This window comes from Corvus kubaryi, unplaced genomic scaffold, assembly GCF_017639235.1.
Source record: "Corvus kubaryi isolate FWS band 111438036 unplaced genomic scaffold, C.kubaryi_AGA036_p1.0 71, whole genome shotgun sequence".
NCBI classification, from domain to species: domain Eukaryota; kingdom Metazoa; phylum Chordata; class Aves; order Passeriformes; family Corvidae; genus Corvus; species Corvus kubaryi.
Genome location: NW_024582059.1, coordinates 18803153 through 18819318, shown reverse-complemented (window position 1 = coordinate 18819318; position 16166 = coordinate 18803153). Strand labels below are relative to the sequence as shown.

At 37.6% G+C, this 16166-nt stretch overlaps 1 protein-coding gene across 1 annotated transcript in view; it reads left to right on the top strand.

The window, feature by feature from the left end:
* LOC121675074 overlaps window positions 1-16166 on the top strand; it is a gene marked incomplete at its 5' end in the record, with an annotated part of 72136 nt that overhangs the window by 31529 nt on the left and 24441 nt on the right. The window contains 3 exon segments of the mRNA XM_042050047.1: window positions 1013-1064; window positions 2629-2807; window positions 4856-4990. Of these exon segments, the coding sequence (XP_041905981.1) occupies window positions 1013-1064; window positions 2629-2807; window positions 4856-4990 (366 nt within the window).

Sequence of the window (16166 nt, the reverse complement as noted above, 5' to 3'; positions counted from 1 at the left end):
CTAAACCACCAAAAGACAATATTTTGAGAAATACCCAGATCTCCATTTTGCAAGAATTTTATCTTACTAGCACCTTGCTTAATGAAGACCAGGCATAAAACTCCATTTTTCTCTTAATTCAAAGCTATTTGAAGCAGATTGGTTTAGTCTTGGCACAATCTGGATGTGTTAAATAAAATTACAACTGACTTTATGCACACAGCTGTTCATGACCTTAAGTATAAGATGACTATTTCTATTCACAATTGTACCTTCAGGAAAAAAAGAAAATCTAAATGTCATTGATGAAAAATCCTCAGCTATGGTTTGGTTTACATTTCTGTCAGTTACACTGCTTGAAATGCAAAATCTAACATTTTTTTGTTATTTATCATATATATTGTGATCGTTTCCTCAGCTGGGGCATAGTCAGGTAATCACATAGGAAGACTGTAGAGAGGAAACTTCACAGAGTTTCTTTCTAGTCATTCTATATCAAGATAAAATTGAGACCTTTCAGGGTTTTAAAATTACTATTAGTAATTTTACTCTAGCAAATACACGTATAGTCCAGGATATTGAATAGCCTCACTTTTCTGGTATTTCTATTATCTTGTTTTGACAGGCAAATCTCCATTACAGCATTTCCTGGTGTGTTCTTATGAAAAGGATTGGTTTCAATACATTTCTCTTGTCGCCTAAAATACATATATATATTATTTTTTCAGTGTATGTGTGAAATTTCCTGGAAATTTTAATGAATACACATTAATAAAATCCATGAAAGTTTGCATTCATATGGAAGAGACACTCAAAGTTCCCAATGTCTCTCAGCTACAGCTTGTATCACCAGTTCAATTTTAAGAGCTGGCAGGTAAAATATTTCTTTAGTCTTACTCAAATTACAGTGTATTTGCACACAAAAATATGACTTTTCATATTTTGTTAAAAAACCCAGAAACAAAACCAAAGCTGTACAGTTGAGTAGGAATTCAAAATGTTAACAATTTTGAAAATAACTTAATCCTTATAGTTTGCAAAGCCATGGGCATTGTGCAGATCTACCAGCTGCAGCAGAACACTTGGCAAGAAGATTTGGATGCTAGTTCTGTAATTGTAGATGGTAAATGACCAAGATCTCCTTTTCAATCTTTTCAAGCTATTCATGTAAATAAGAGGACTCTATGTGATTCTGTAATTATTTTAGGTGCTGTAGTGGGTTGGGTTTGTAACCGGGCGGAAACACCAATTAGTGTAGTGGTTTGGTCCAAAATACTCATTACTGTTTACCTTCTGTGAGATAAGAATTAGGAGAAATGCAAAACAGGCACCAAACTTGAAAGAATATAAAGAAATTTATTAACAGACCTAAAAGAAGAAAAAAAAATTATACCACACCTTCAGAACTCTCCTCCTCTCCCCACCTTTCTCCCTTCTCCCACTGACAATGTAAAAAGACAACCCTTGAGATGTTCAGTCTGTTTACCACTTCCATAATAACCTTGTTCAGTCCATTTAGAAAGAGAAGTCTCTTCTTGCTCATGCTATGAAAACATTATCACAACGAGACAGCCGCCCACTTCCAAATATTGTTCAGTCCATTTAGGAAGAGGAGTCTCTCTGCCTGCATGTGAGTCCCTTCCCCCGATTTGCAGCTTTTCCCGCAACTGCTTTCAAGGGTCCACTCTTGAAGTTTTTGGGGTACAATTTTAAGGTTGAGCCATTCAGAAACAAAAACAGAGGCCCTTCTCCTTCCCTGGGAGCAAAGGGTCTTCCTCATCTTCATCGTTAGGACTATCTCTGGGAGCATCTCTAGGAACTGAGGTTTCTCCTTTCCCATTTGGAGCAAAAGTCCTCATCAGGTTCATCTCTAGGGACTGAGGTTTTCTCCTTTCCCGTTTGGAGCAAAAGTCCTCATCTGGTCCATCTCTCCCTGTCCAAACTTCTCATGAAATTACAGCTGCGTCAGCATCTGCCTATCTCAGCGCAGGTGCTTTTGCTTACGAGTTGAACACTCCACCCCCCATATCTTCATGGAATTACAACGGGATACTCTGATATATCATAGCTTCACAACAGAATTTCAGCTTTAAGAATCTCCTCTCTTCCCTCAGGTTTTCAGCTCTTCACAGCAATAAAAGGGTTAATCTCACCTCGGCCTTGCAGCTTTGCAGCTGGAATGTTGAATGTTTCTTATCGAAGTGGAGAGGGGGGAGAGCCCACGGCAAGGCAGTGGGGGGGTTCCATGGCTGGAACAGGTCCATCGACTCCAGGATGGCCGTGGCCCGGCCCGGCCTGGCCCAAGCAGGGCCTGGCCGGGCCCGGTGGCCCCCCGCACGGGGCCCGCAGTCACCTGTCCCAGCGCCGGAAACGAGAGAGAGCTTGGGGGAGAGTTTGTCTATTCTTAAATGTGGATCACAGAGGCGGTCACAACTTTAAGTGGCTTAGAGAATTGTCCATATTCAAACTGGCCAGCTGATAGGTTCTATCAGGTCACAGAGGAAGCTGTAAGCACCCCTTAGCAAGGACATCCCTTCCGGGACTATGCTTGCTAACCTATGACAGGTGCACATTACAATTTGCCTTCTAGAGTTTTTATCCATAGTCCACCAAACTGAAAAAATGAATCTGCTGTCCTTCAACTTCTAGTGACCAACACCTTGACCTTCAAACTCACAAGAAAAACGTAACTCACTTGGAAGTCTTCGAAGCTTCTTGAGATAGTAGAAAGAATCCTAGCAATAGAGAAGTACTTAAAGCTGTTGTTTGCATTCAAAGATTCATGAGAAGGGGCTTTGAAAACAGAACATTCAAGAGAGTAAAGATTAAAATATTATCTTGATTGTTTAATACATTCAGCAATTACATTTTAGTAGTGTCAGAATTCTAGATTACTGTTATTTTGCTATGAAAAAACCCCGTGCTCAGCTAGTCTGACTGTCATGGCTGTTCTGCACCTTCAAGGTTAGGGAGAATTCATTGATAGTGAGTGCTGTGCTGGTGCCCATTCCCATCACTTCATCTTCTCTGTATCAGAAGGCTCTGTATCAGTTTCCAGAAGAGAATACCCCATGTGACACTTGATCCCTCTGCCTCCAGAGAGTCTTGCTGTGCATGACTATTGTACTGTTAATGCTGGGGCTTGCAGCTTTTCCGGTGGAGAAACAGCCTGTAACTAACAGAATGTTTATTGCACTCTTCTTCTCCCACTTTGTCTTACATCTCAATTGCTAAAAAAAAATATAGTGTATTCGATAGAATAGAAATATATATAAGTGGAGACAAGGGCTGATATATAAGCAGAGAAGTGTTAAAAGAAGAGGAAACAGTTGCCTGATACCAAACCTGCCTGTTCTTTAGCTCCAAGTGCTCTGCTCACTTCCATCTGCATTTTTCTGAATATTTTTGTTTGTGTTGTCTTTACCTCAAGGATTATATGAAGATACTAAGGAAAAGACAAAAGAAAAGTCTAATCTAAACTTCCTTTTTGTCTCATCCTTTGCCCTTCAAATTCCTCTTCCAGTATAAGGGTGGCCATCTCATCACAGAATATGATCAAGATTAGCCAAGTGTGTACACTAGAAAATAGCTTCCCTCATGGGAAAAAAACTGAGAAAAACACAATTGGTATGTGATTTCAACCATGCACCCAAACACAGCACTGCAAGTTGGACTTAGGTGACCATTTATTCACACCTAAGATTTAGAAATGTGCTGAATTTTTTTAATCTTCTTTAAAAGACATTTCAGAGAAATATAAATGTCCCACCCATTAAATAAGAGGTTGCAGCCCAATGTGAAGTCTTTTTTTTTTTTTTTTTCTGTTTCTCCTTTATGGTCTTCAAAGATTAGAGTACAAACTCTGCCTTAGAAGGCAGATGCTGTTTTTCTGAAATGTTAAAGTGACATTAATCTTTTCTGCTCTGAAGACAGAAAGAAACATGTTATAGATGCTCATGCACAACATGGAGCACAATATGATCTAGTGGTGTTAACCCTTAGAGGAAATCTGACGGTTTTGTTAATCAATAGTACATCAGCTAGATCCCTAACCTATGCCTCTCAGGGAGAAAGGTTTACAGAATCTCACCAAATCTGCAAAAAGCTGTGAGTTAGAGGTAGATCACCTGAAATGTTTTGTGAACATGAAGGTATAGGAGATTGTGAACCTTTTATATTTTTATTTTGTACTTTTCCTTTCCTGAGCAGTACAAAAATAAATCATTCAACAGCTATCTCTGAGTTAGTCTCCTTGACTGAAGCTATATTATTTAATACATTAAATTTCTCAAGAAAATGATTGATTGTTAGCCTACTGCTATAGTTCTCCTTGTTTGGTTGTTTTTTTTAAATACCTGGGGAAAGGCATCTCTCAGCATTTCCATTACAGTAATACTAGGGAAAATTGCTTCCACTCTGAATTTTCCTCTTACCTTTTACCCTAGGGGGAGAGGTTTCGTACACTGATTTAGGTTGAGTGTATCTGCCAAGTAAAAAAAGAGCATTAACCACTATAATTTTTTCACTTACCTCAACCTCTTTCTACCAGTACTGCTGACCATCACCTTTTCATACTGAGAGATTCTAATAAGGGAAAGAGATATGTTTCAGCACAGCTGTTCTCCTTTTCATCAGCAAGGATGATGCATGACTTTCCCTTCAGTGCAGGAGTAAGTCAGGACCAATGTATCCCATCATGTAACCTCTGCATGGGCCTATGTTTTCATACAAAGCGTTTCAAGCATGCTAACTTGGTTTTGAAGAAGTATTTCTACAGAAAGAGAACATATTTTTGAGGAATATATTTCTAAAAAAACCCATAAGTGCCTTATACCTCATTGTAAAGATGTATCTGACAAAAGCTTTTCTTTTTCAGTTTGTGAAATCATGTTTTCCCAAAGAGAATTTGACAAAAAGATGAACAGAAACGATCTGTCTGAAGTTTTGAGATACTGTGGATACTCAATGCTTCCTAGTGGGATACAGTATGTCCTCCAGCTGGCCTGTTCAGGTAGGTGGTTTCTTGTAAATACTTTACAATGGCACAAAATTTTCACCTTCAGGTGCTGCAGGCGTTGGGCTTTTTGCTTGTTTGTTTTTTTCTTTTTCCTTGCATGAATAAGAAACTACTATTCTTAGAAGTATAGTCACAACAAACCTTACCTGATGCTGATGATCTTTTTCAAATTGAACATTTTATTATTATACTTGAAATAAAGTACATATTTTCAGAATTCCACTGTGTCTAAGAATGCTGGACAATAATCTCATATTATTTACAAATATGCTTAAGAGGGTACAGGTCTGCGCTTGCAGATGTCTTCAGGCAAACATTAACCCCTTTGTACATTCAGCGGTGTTTGTGGTGTTTGCCTTCCAACACCTTTAAATAGCTCAGTGCAGGAAACTTTCAGAAACATTCAGAGATGAAAACATTCTTAGATGACTGTAAATAAGGCAGGATGTGGGAGATGACACTGGCAGCTTCTCCTGTAACACACTTTATTAGTCCACTTTTGGGTTGTAGTGACACATGTAGGCGCTGTGAACCAAAGCTGGTCTAAACACGAGTTGTCCTAAGTTTGACTGTCACAACTGGGGGATTCTTGTGGATAGCGATCTTCTTTGGAGGTTATGGTTAATTTTATGTATTAGCAGCTCCAAAGAATGCTTTTGGAGTCCAACTTTATTTAGTGAGAGAAACCCACATGTAATTGGTGCTTTTGACTTGTTAATGATCTACATGTGGTTTCTTTTGATCATAATTTTTTGCATGCCTTGTCCCAGGGAGTTTTCTTTCCAAGATGCATCTTTGAGAAGGTGGTCTCTTTCAATGTCTGACAACACATGTTTCTTGCTTTCCAGTGTTAGCTCCTTATAAATGCCATCAATTTCTCATGGAAAATCATCTATTACGTGTCATTTAGGTCCCATTCCTAAGACAGCATGAATAAGACCAGGTATTTTTAGTCGTTTGCTCAGTCCCCATCACTATGGTAACAGCAGATTTTGTGACTGTGAGACAGATTTTTGTCTTATATCCTAGATTTGGGAGACTTTTCACCATGTTCACAGACACACTAGGAAAGGTTCATGCTTCCCTACTAATAATTTAATTTATTTATCTCTTAAGTGTGAAGTGTTATCAAGACTTGTTTGGTCACTTGAGGCTGTGTGTAGGCTTCTAATGCATTTTGATTTTAAAACTCTTCTAAATTGTGAACATGTAAATGATGAATAATTGCTAAAACATGGAGATGCACCTGAGTCTAAAGGGCACCCATAAAATGATTTTTAACATGGAAGCATTTTGAATAAATTCCACTTATCTGCAAAGTGCCTCTCTTCCTCAATTTTATAATACAGATGTCATTATTTCTGAAGACAAGTTATGAGCAGAGTAAAACCTTGCTAAATTGCTTGGGAGAGACACTGCAACTGGTTGAATGTTTGGATTCCCTGAATACTGATTTGATGCAACCATATTCCGTGGAAGTGCAAAAGCATCCCATAGCATCAGTCTGCCTATTCAGGAGTGGAAAGATAAGTGAGAAGAAGAGGTCTGTGTGTCTAGACAGAATGCTACAGAGATCTACACTGGACTTTTTCAGGCTGGCATTGCATCCTGCATAGCTGTGGACTGATCCATGGAAGATTAAAACAAGAAAAGGGACCGTGTGGCTATTTAGTCTGAGCACGGGTCAAACAAAAAATATTCAGATCTCTTGAAAATTTTCCCAACTCATTTTACTCTTACTAGTTTTGTTGTTGCTGTTTTTTTTTTAATTGAATCTAAACATTACTGAAGAAGCAGTGCCCAGATGTTAAATGTCCTGTTGATTTTCCATTTGCAGTCATTAACGAACAGTGTCTTTGGCCAACAGTAATTAAGATAGGAAAAGCTTGAAGACTTTTAATTTTACATATTCTCTAGTGAGTTTTAATTACATCAGTACCATTCATAACTACAAAAATATCTGCTTTTTTTTTGTAAAGGTTAGACACTGAAGGTAGTAAAATTATCAGAATAATAAAAATATTAATTAAATTAATTATTTAATAACTGTTAATTATTTAATAAAAAATATTTGCAGCAAAATGCAGATGTTCATCATTAAATAACAAATATCTTGCTGTCAAAATAGGAAAGAAGACTATATGTTATAAAATACTGTGAAATGTGCATGAGAAATAATAGCTGGGATTAAAAAAAAAGGGGGAATATGGGATGCTGTCCTCACACACTGTGAGCTGGTACAATAATTTGACCAAACCAGACTATGCAGTGCCATCACTGTCAGGAATTGAAGAAAAGAATGATACTTAGAGTGGACTCAGGAGTGCTGAAAGGAAGCTTTTACAGACAAACATGTTTGTGATTTCCTTATGAAATCCGCTTTTCAGCTTCTGGGAAAGCAAGGGAGCTTCCTTTAGGTCAGATGAATGTAACTGAAGACTATTCTCTAGATATATCTATACATATCCTGTTCCCCACAGTGTGAGGGAAAATCAGTGGCTGTGTTACTACCTAACACATTGCTGGTTGAGGAGTTAGGAACTGACTACAAATAATTGAATGAATTTCCATCAGTGGTGAGGTTTAGCTGCTGGCTTCCTGAAAAACCCAATTAAAATTAAGGCCATAGTGCAGTGATTTTGAGATTTCATACACAAGTAATGATGCTATTTCATCATATTTCAAATCAATTTGTGCTGCTACTCCATTCTGCTGTTGAAAAGCAGAATGCCATGCACTGTGCAGTCAGGAGAAATCCTCACTGCAGCACTGCTGTACTTTGTTTGAATATAACAGAAAAGATGGAGGTAACGAACCAATCTATTTTGGACAAATTCTTTGCAGTATCCATTGACATCGTAGCTAATTCTCATGAAAAATATTTCTTTAAACATTTTTTTGGAAAGCAATATTGTAGCCCGTGTTTAACATACTTTTTTTCCCCTCTGGTTGATTCAAAGTCCTGCATGTTCAATTCAGGTTCACTTTTACATTGAGTTCAGAGGAACCATACATGCCGGGAGGTTAGGTATTGGGAGTGCTAGTTATTTTGCTTCAATATTTGCTGAAGAGTCCAGCCACAGTATCTTGGTATTTGCTTTATTCTGTAGTCACTGAAATTACTGCTATTAATGCTGGTTGGGACTGGATTGGGGAAATAGTTGTAGCTGTTTATATGTTGTTAAGGCGAACTGTTCACAGTTGCAGCATCCTGATAATTGGATTGTTTTCAAATAACATGTAAACACAGTAAGAATTTTCTCTGCAATTGGCTCTTCGGAGTTGCCTCTACTAAAATCCATATTTTTTTCATCTTTGTGTTTGTGATCTTGATAACTAGCCCTGTATTTACACAAAATATCTGGTGTTTAGGCTAAGAACATGCAATATTGCATAGAATTTGAATCACTGGCTTTAAGCCATCACAATTTATACTGGCCTAGCCTCATTGTAGGTTTTTCTGTATTTACAGGGAGGCAGTAAACTATCTCTTCATTTAAGCACAGAAGTACCCAGATTTTTCATTTATTTAAATTTTCACACATATTAGTGGAAGGCAAGGTTTTTATAGGAGCTTTTAGGTTGCAAACTGGTCTGGCTTGAACTGAAACAACAAATGAAAGTGCAGAACAATGATCTCTAAGAGACATTTCAAAGCAACGTATCCCTGTTAAAGTCAATGCCAATTCCCTCTCAAGCTGCAGAGAGGCAGGGGAGGCATAGGAGGTCCCCGGGATTTGGTCCTTTGCATGAAGCCAAGAGAGGATATTAGAGCAGTCCCTTGTCACAAGTTCAGAGCTTGACTCATGCTGAACTTTCATCAGTTTTCAGTCTCACTGGCTATTCCATGATAACTGGCACTCATTACTGGGGCTTTTGGGAAGCTCTTGTGGTTTTGGAGGTTCAGCTCAGTAGTGGCACTGGCTGACTGCAGCTCTCACCAGTGCGCCCTGCAGTTATTTTCTCTCTCTGTTCTTCCTTATTGTGGATTACATGTGTAACTATGCATAAATAGTTAAATAAACAACACCTAACAGCAATTTCTGTTGCAGTCATTGCCAGAAAAGCCTTATTTATAGAGCAGGACCCTTCTGTGTTGAGTACCCTGCACTTTCTGAAGAAAAATATGCTTCCTGCATCACTGGCAGAAAATTGCCTCCTAGAACTGTTTATTTTTCATTAAACAAAATCTTAAAGGACAAGCAGCAGAAAGCTGTGCATTCTGTAGTGGGAACAAAGCTGTAATAGCTCTCATGCATCTGGCAGAACACAACACTCAGGAGTTTCTTCCGTTGTACTGTTGTTTAATAATATTCTCCACACCTATGCAATAATGAGCCCTGAGGGAGATGAAGGTTATCCTTCTGACCATTTAAGCCAAATATAACGTCAAGAAATTTAAATTCCACTGTGTAAAAACTCTGCGAGAGCGCTAGTGATAATGAATAGATGCATTAATAAAATGTCTTAATAGAGCTATTGTAAAGCTTTGCATTTCCTACCTAACGGTTTCTGGATCAAGGCTAAATGCAAATCTATCTAATGATTCCTTCAGGTCTTTAAGACTACGAGTCATTCAGTGTCAACTGCAGCAAAAGGAAATAAAATACACAGAGTATACCCTTCTCCTTGACTGCTGATCCTCTCCCGAAAGAATTACAGATTAATGTGGGTTTAAAAGGTTAAAGAACTCCCACAACATCTGGAATGTTTGTCAACAAGCATGCAAGAATCCCTGCTGGATGCAAAAGCTATCTAATCAATGTTTGTTCTAACCTTCCACATATATACAAACAAAAGCCTGTGTTTCTCTTTCTGTTGTTTCCTTTTTAAAGAAAGATAAAATTCGTGCTTAAGAACTTAATTTGCTTGAGTACTTTGCTCTTAGCTTATGATCACTATGCTCCTCCTGGGAGTGGCAAATAGAAACAGAAAATGCAATTTGGGTCACCCACACAAGCCAGAGTACCCTAGTCCAGCCACCAACCCTGCTTTAAACATGGCTAAAATGTAATTTCTTTTTGACAGTAATATCATTCCAAAGCATCATTATGGCTTTATTAATAATATTCTAAAGCACCATTATGGCTTTATTAAGACATTTTGATAAGAAGTTGAGAACTAAACAAAAAAAAATCCTTCTTTGTTGATGAAGAGAGTTTTTTCAGGTCTGTTCATATTTTGTATCACATTTAGAATTAATCTAAAAATCTACATCAGAACAACAATCTGAAAAGTAAACTTTCCCCTTAAAATTCTCCTTTGCTACAATGTCTATAGAACAGTTGACAACAGTTGAACTAGCAGTGTGCTGACACTGCTGCCTGTCATCCAGGCTGATGCTGTCTTTTTTTATTTGTTTATTCTCCTGTGCTGTCTCTTCCTGCTATACCTAAGCTATAAAATCTTGGACTGGCTTTTTGTTCCAACTGTGTTAGAATCTGAGGGCACTGAGGGTCTTCTTCTGTGCCTAGGGCTCCTGAGCACTATCCTAGCACCTGTAGATTGTACAAATAATGATGCAGTGTCAAATCTGCTCTAAAGAAAGGTGGGGAAATTTTAAAGGATGGATCTTCTCTACACCTAGAGATAGGGTGTAAATCCTTCCATCTGACTACTTTTCTATGTCAATTGCCTCTCCCTACCCCCAAATACAAGAAGGATGATTCCTATCACAGAGAATCCAGTGGCAGGTTGTGAGTGGGAAGCAGAGCAGGCTTCCAGTACTTACCCATCAGCATACGGCCTGTGGTGGAAACAGAGCAGTTTTCTTCTGGGACCATCTGACTGCAACTCAGGGAGAAAGGACCTCCCTTGGACCAGCATTCTTCATTACAAAGGCTCATCTCAAATCTGTGGGGAGTAACCTCCTGACTGAAGCAGTTGGGATGGGTTTTTTTTCTCCTCTCTCCAATGACACCATTTAGGATCACTGCAATAGGGTGGCTTGATCAAATTTCCTGTGTCATCCTTTAGCCATTTGGTCTTTCACATGTCCAGAAGGAGATTTCTCATCACTACCCTTCAGCACTTGAAGGAGGTCTACAAGAAAGATGGGGACAAACATTTTACTGGGCCTATTGTGAAGGAGTAATGGTTTTAAGCAGGAAGAGGGTCCATTTATATTGAATACAAGGAAGAAGCTCTTTTTACAATTAGGGTGGTAAAACACTGGAATGGGTTGGCCACAGAGGTGGTGGGTGCCCCATCCCTGGAAACATCCAAGGTCAGGTTGGATGGGTCACTACATGACTTGATCCAGTCGAAGATGTCCCTTTAAGGGGCCCTTCCAACTCAAACAATTCCACCAGTCTGTGATTCTATGATTTCCTGTGCCACATCCTTTTTCACCTGGCAATTTGTGTTTTCATTAATGTCACTACATTTCAGGGAAATTGTATTTTTATATAAACATTAGTGTCTCAGTTTGCTAATACATTTCATGCAATAGTAAGTGCAATTCATTCCCTTGGTATGATAACGCACACATCTAAAAAGCTTTTTAAATGAATAAGTAAATTAGCATATGTGCTATGCTGAAATGGTTAACAAATAACCATAATGCTGCTGTGTCTACTTTGCATTTGCATTTCACTTGTGTCTTAATGGCACTGCCTTTTTAAACTTGTTTTCATGTAAATTTTGACTTTAGTCCCTTAATTGGAGGAACTGCTCTTTAGGACTCACTGGTGCTGATAGAACAAGTTCATCACTTCACATACTTGAATCGCAGCATATCAGTTAAAACACCTCAGGATGACACTTGTTCCTTTTGCAGTTGTGTTGTTGACTGCTCTTCTGATGGTTGTTCTCTATAGCACAAGTCTTTCCTGCTGCCTAGACAGTCTTCCACATTTTTGAGCATTTGATTATTTCTTTCCAAATTTACTACTTTGCACTTGTCTTTATTGAATTTCCTCTTATTGACTTTGGGCCATTTTTCCAATTTATCAAGACAATTTTGAGTTTGACTGCTTGTAAGTGCTTCCAGCATGGTGTCACCTAGAAGCTCTGTAAAGTGACTTCTCCATTCCATTATCTTAGTAGTCATTAATGAAAATATTGAATAGAACCGGACTTAGGACAGACCTCTCCAAGACCTCACTTTATATTTCACCTCAGTTTTGACAGGAAAGCATTTATCTTCCTTAAAGTAGGATATTTTGATCCGTAGTAAGAAAGAATGGGTCAGCAGAAAATATGAGCTTAAAGATTTGGTAGCTGTTAAGAGATTCCCAAATTCCAGAATAGAATAGCAGCATGTGGGATAGAAATTAAATGCTCACTATTTTTTGCAACAAATATATCTTTTACATGATTTAAGAAGGTTTATTCTTCAATAGTACATGAAAAGCTTTATCATTGCAGTGTTCTTGGTCAGAAAGATATAAAGTAGGATTTAAAAGTTTGAAGACCTTGCTGGCTGCAAGGATATGGAAAATAAAAATTGATTCAACACCACCCCTATTAAAGAATGTGTAGTCATATTTATATTTTGTATTTCAGAATATGCACAGCACAATGCATCTACACAGGTACACCAATATGTATTTTTAGTACACATAGAATATATAAAGTTGAAAATTTGCATAATGTATCTTGAAATTAAAAAAAATAAATTATCCAGTGAAAGAAATCCCTGGTTACACAGCAGGAAATGGGAATAATCACGAGTTCCCATACTCAAATATTTCTTGACAGGGCAAGGAATGTAAAGAGTTTAAGCATATTTTTTGATAACTATGAAGAGAGGATCATTCTAATATCCAGTTTATATATTACTCTATGGATTATTATAGAGTTTAATATCTTTTTTAGCGATTTTTAATCATACTTTAAAAGTGCAATAATATTTCCTCTACTGCTATGTTGTAGACAAGTATATATTATTCTCATTTCTTAAATGGAGAAATAAAGAAGAGTTTAAATTATTTGTCTCTGATTGTATACTGAACTAGCTTTAGAAGTTTGGGCTGAATTATTTAAAATTGACTTCAAACTGGTTCTTATACCCATACTGAACAAGTAGGTGCTGTCTAAGGGGCAGCTTATTTTTTTGTCTTTCTTTCACACGTGTAGCCACATACACGCTCATGCTTAGTTCTTTCCTCCAGGAACTTACCTAACACACATGCTCTCAACTTCTTCTTGCCTCTTGAGACAGGTACTACTCACAGAAAAAGGTCCTTGAATTCTTTCTGTCAATAGTGAATATGTGCAAGAGATTGGTTAAGATAAAAGGGTTTTTCAACAAAATCAGACTTGTCTTTAACAAGGCAAGATATTTGTCGAAGTAGAGAATCTACCCAATTTCTTTAATAGAACCCTAAAATTGTAACACTGGGTTGTTTTTCCTTTTTTTCTTTTCCTGCTAGGTTTTGATAGTTTTCTGCATTTTAGGCAAATTCCAATCTATCAGTAGTAACAACATTCAACTCTTTGTCAGGATTACAAAAGCAGGAGCACAGGGGCTTAATTTTAAGCCCCATTAAAATTACTTTGCTGATTAACTCTATGATACTACACAGATTTTTTTCCAGTTGAAAGAAGTGGCAAAAAACCCCCTTCATGTTGTAAAATGGAAAAACTAATATTTGTAGTGAATTATTTTAATTGTATAATTTATCTGTACGACTTTAAAATAACAGGATTGTTATATGCCATCATCTTAACAGTTTGTTAGCAATATTTTCATGCATTTTTCCTGACTTCAGCAGAGGTAGTCTTTGTTTTATGTTGCTATCTAAGCTATTTGAGTAACAGAATTTTGTTACTTTAAATGTCCTTTCACATGTTCCTGTAATCCATTGTTGCATTTAAAATTCTCTTAGGTATACGGCATAAAATTAATCAATTATTTGATTTACACAGCTATGCTTCCTTTTTTTTGTACAATAGTCCTCTATAAAGCCACTCATCCAACCTTGAAACATAAGCCAAAAAAACCCCTCCAACTTCTACAACAAATTTATGTGCAAAATTGTCGAATTAACCATTTGTGATATCAACAACTGATTTTTATGTAAACCATTTCCTTTAAGCTCATGTCCAGAAGAATATTTTATAGGCTGATTCTGCCCCCTTTCACACTTGGTTTAAAAATGATACAGCTACAAAAAAATCTAATTAGAGTGCCCTATAGTTATATGAATTCCAGCATTTGAGCATTCTGTGTATCAAGACTTATCAAGAGCTTTTTTTTCCTTTTTGATTGTGGTCTTTTTGCATTCTGTTGTAGTAACTCTGTATGAAGTAGTATTACTTGATCTAGTGAGTAATATTTTCTTTTTCCTCTAAATTGTCTTTTTGCGTTCTATTCAGCAGAAGGATTGAATACTTGTCTTCGTATCAACTGTTAGATCTGCTTGATCAAAATAAACACAAAACATTGTCTTTAACACTGTAACTCTCCTAGAAATTTTCCAGTCCTTCTACCAGTGTGGGATTTGGCCATCAGTGTTTGTGTTTCTCCTAAAGAAAGCAGATTTAGTTGTCAGTTCTGATGATGAGTAACTTCTAGGTTTTCTATTATTTGTTTTGCTGGGATTACAGTTTTCTCAGTTCTGCTATTCTATCTGAAACTAAGTTTTAGTGTATGTCCCGGTTTGAGACCAACTCGGAGGAACGTCCAAATTTGAATGTCCTCTGATAGAAGGCAGGTCACAGCCACCCTCCCCCACCAGGTTCGGGAAGAAATTCCTCGGAGGAAAGTGAAGGAAAAAAACCCTATTTATTTAACAGACACACAGGAAAAGAATAATAATGCTAAGTAATAAAACCTCTCGCTGTGGAGAGAAACTTGGGAAGATTTTAGAGTCCTTTCTTTGGGGGTGGTCTCTCTCTCTCCTCTTCAGAGCTGGGTTGGCAAAGGCACCCCTCCAGGCCTACGGTGTAGGGTCTCCTGGTGTGTTCTGGTATTGTTGAACAGTCCAGAAGAGAAGAAGAAGAAACCAAAGTCCCAGGGGAAAAAAACCAACTCTCTTGCCTCAGCTTGCAGACTAGCTGAGAAGCAAAGGGGTTTAACTCTCTGTCTCTCTGCTAAGAGCTGAGAAAAGCAGGAAGGTGCTGGTCTCCGCTCTTGCTGCCGCAGAAGCACGCAGAGATAGAGTGACCTTGGAGCACAAACTGCTTTGAAAAGTTCGTCTGGCTTTTCTTCTTTCTCTCGCACCCAGTTTTAAAGGCACAGAAAGGCACAGGAATCACGTCCAGGCATAGAGCTGCGATACGGGATACCCATCATAAAGTCACCCCAAGACAGTGTATTATTGCTAATTTTGTCTGTCACCCAGCAAGAAGGGGACATCTCTCATCATGACCATCATTGCTGGAGTTTTCTCTTCTGGTTCATGGGTTATTATTTTAATTTCTTTAAGTTGTTCTGAAAGCTGCATATTTGTGCTAATTTCTTCTGAATCCAGAGTCTGAAACTGCACCCCGAGCACTGGATGCCTTTGTGATAACCATACAACTTCTTGAAACAAAGTCTCTAGAATAAGATATGGAGGACAAGATCCAAGATGCTCTCTGCTGTAGTTCAAGACTGCACCTAATAAATATCTGTGTGGTAGACGATTGAATACTGTAGAATAGCCATCAATAGCCTGCATTCTCTTAAAGAAAGCTATTAACACTGTAGGCTAGAAACTCCAGTTAATATATTTCTACCACTTAAAAAGCTATGAAAAATGGTGGGTTTCTGTGTTTGTATATCAATAAACATTTCTTGTTAAATGAAAAATAAAATGCTATTTCCTATATCCTAGTTATCCTAGTTTCTTATCCAAGAACATGCAATAATTGCTGTAGCTCTTTTGTTAGAAAACATTCAAAACTAAATAGATATTTCCTTTGAAATGTTATTGTCTTCTAAATATACAGACAGGCCCCTGCTTGTAGTGTTTAATCCAGAGGCCAGTGACATAATAGAAAAACTGATTTGAATTAAGCTCATCACTCCAAATAATTGTTTTAGTCATAGGATTAGAGACATGAGAGCAGCTTTCATTTAAGTGTTGGCATAATGCTTTCACGCTGAGTTAAATATTTGTGTGAAAGTAATTAAATAATGACTTAAGTCACTTATATCCCTGTTTTGAAACAGTTCAAGATTGAATCTCTGTAAAAATTGAAAGTTTATGCTAACAGAATGAATACAGTTACTAAAGATGCT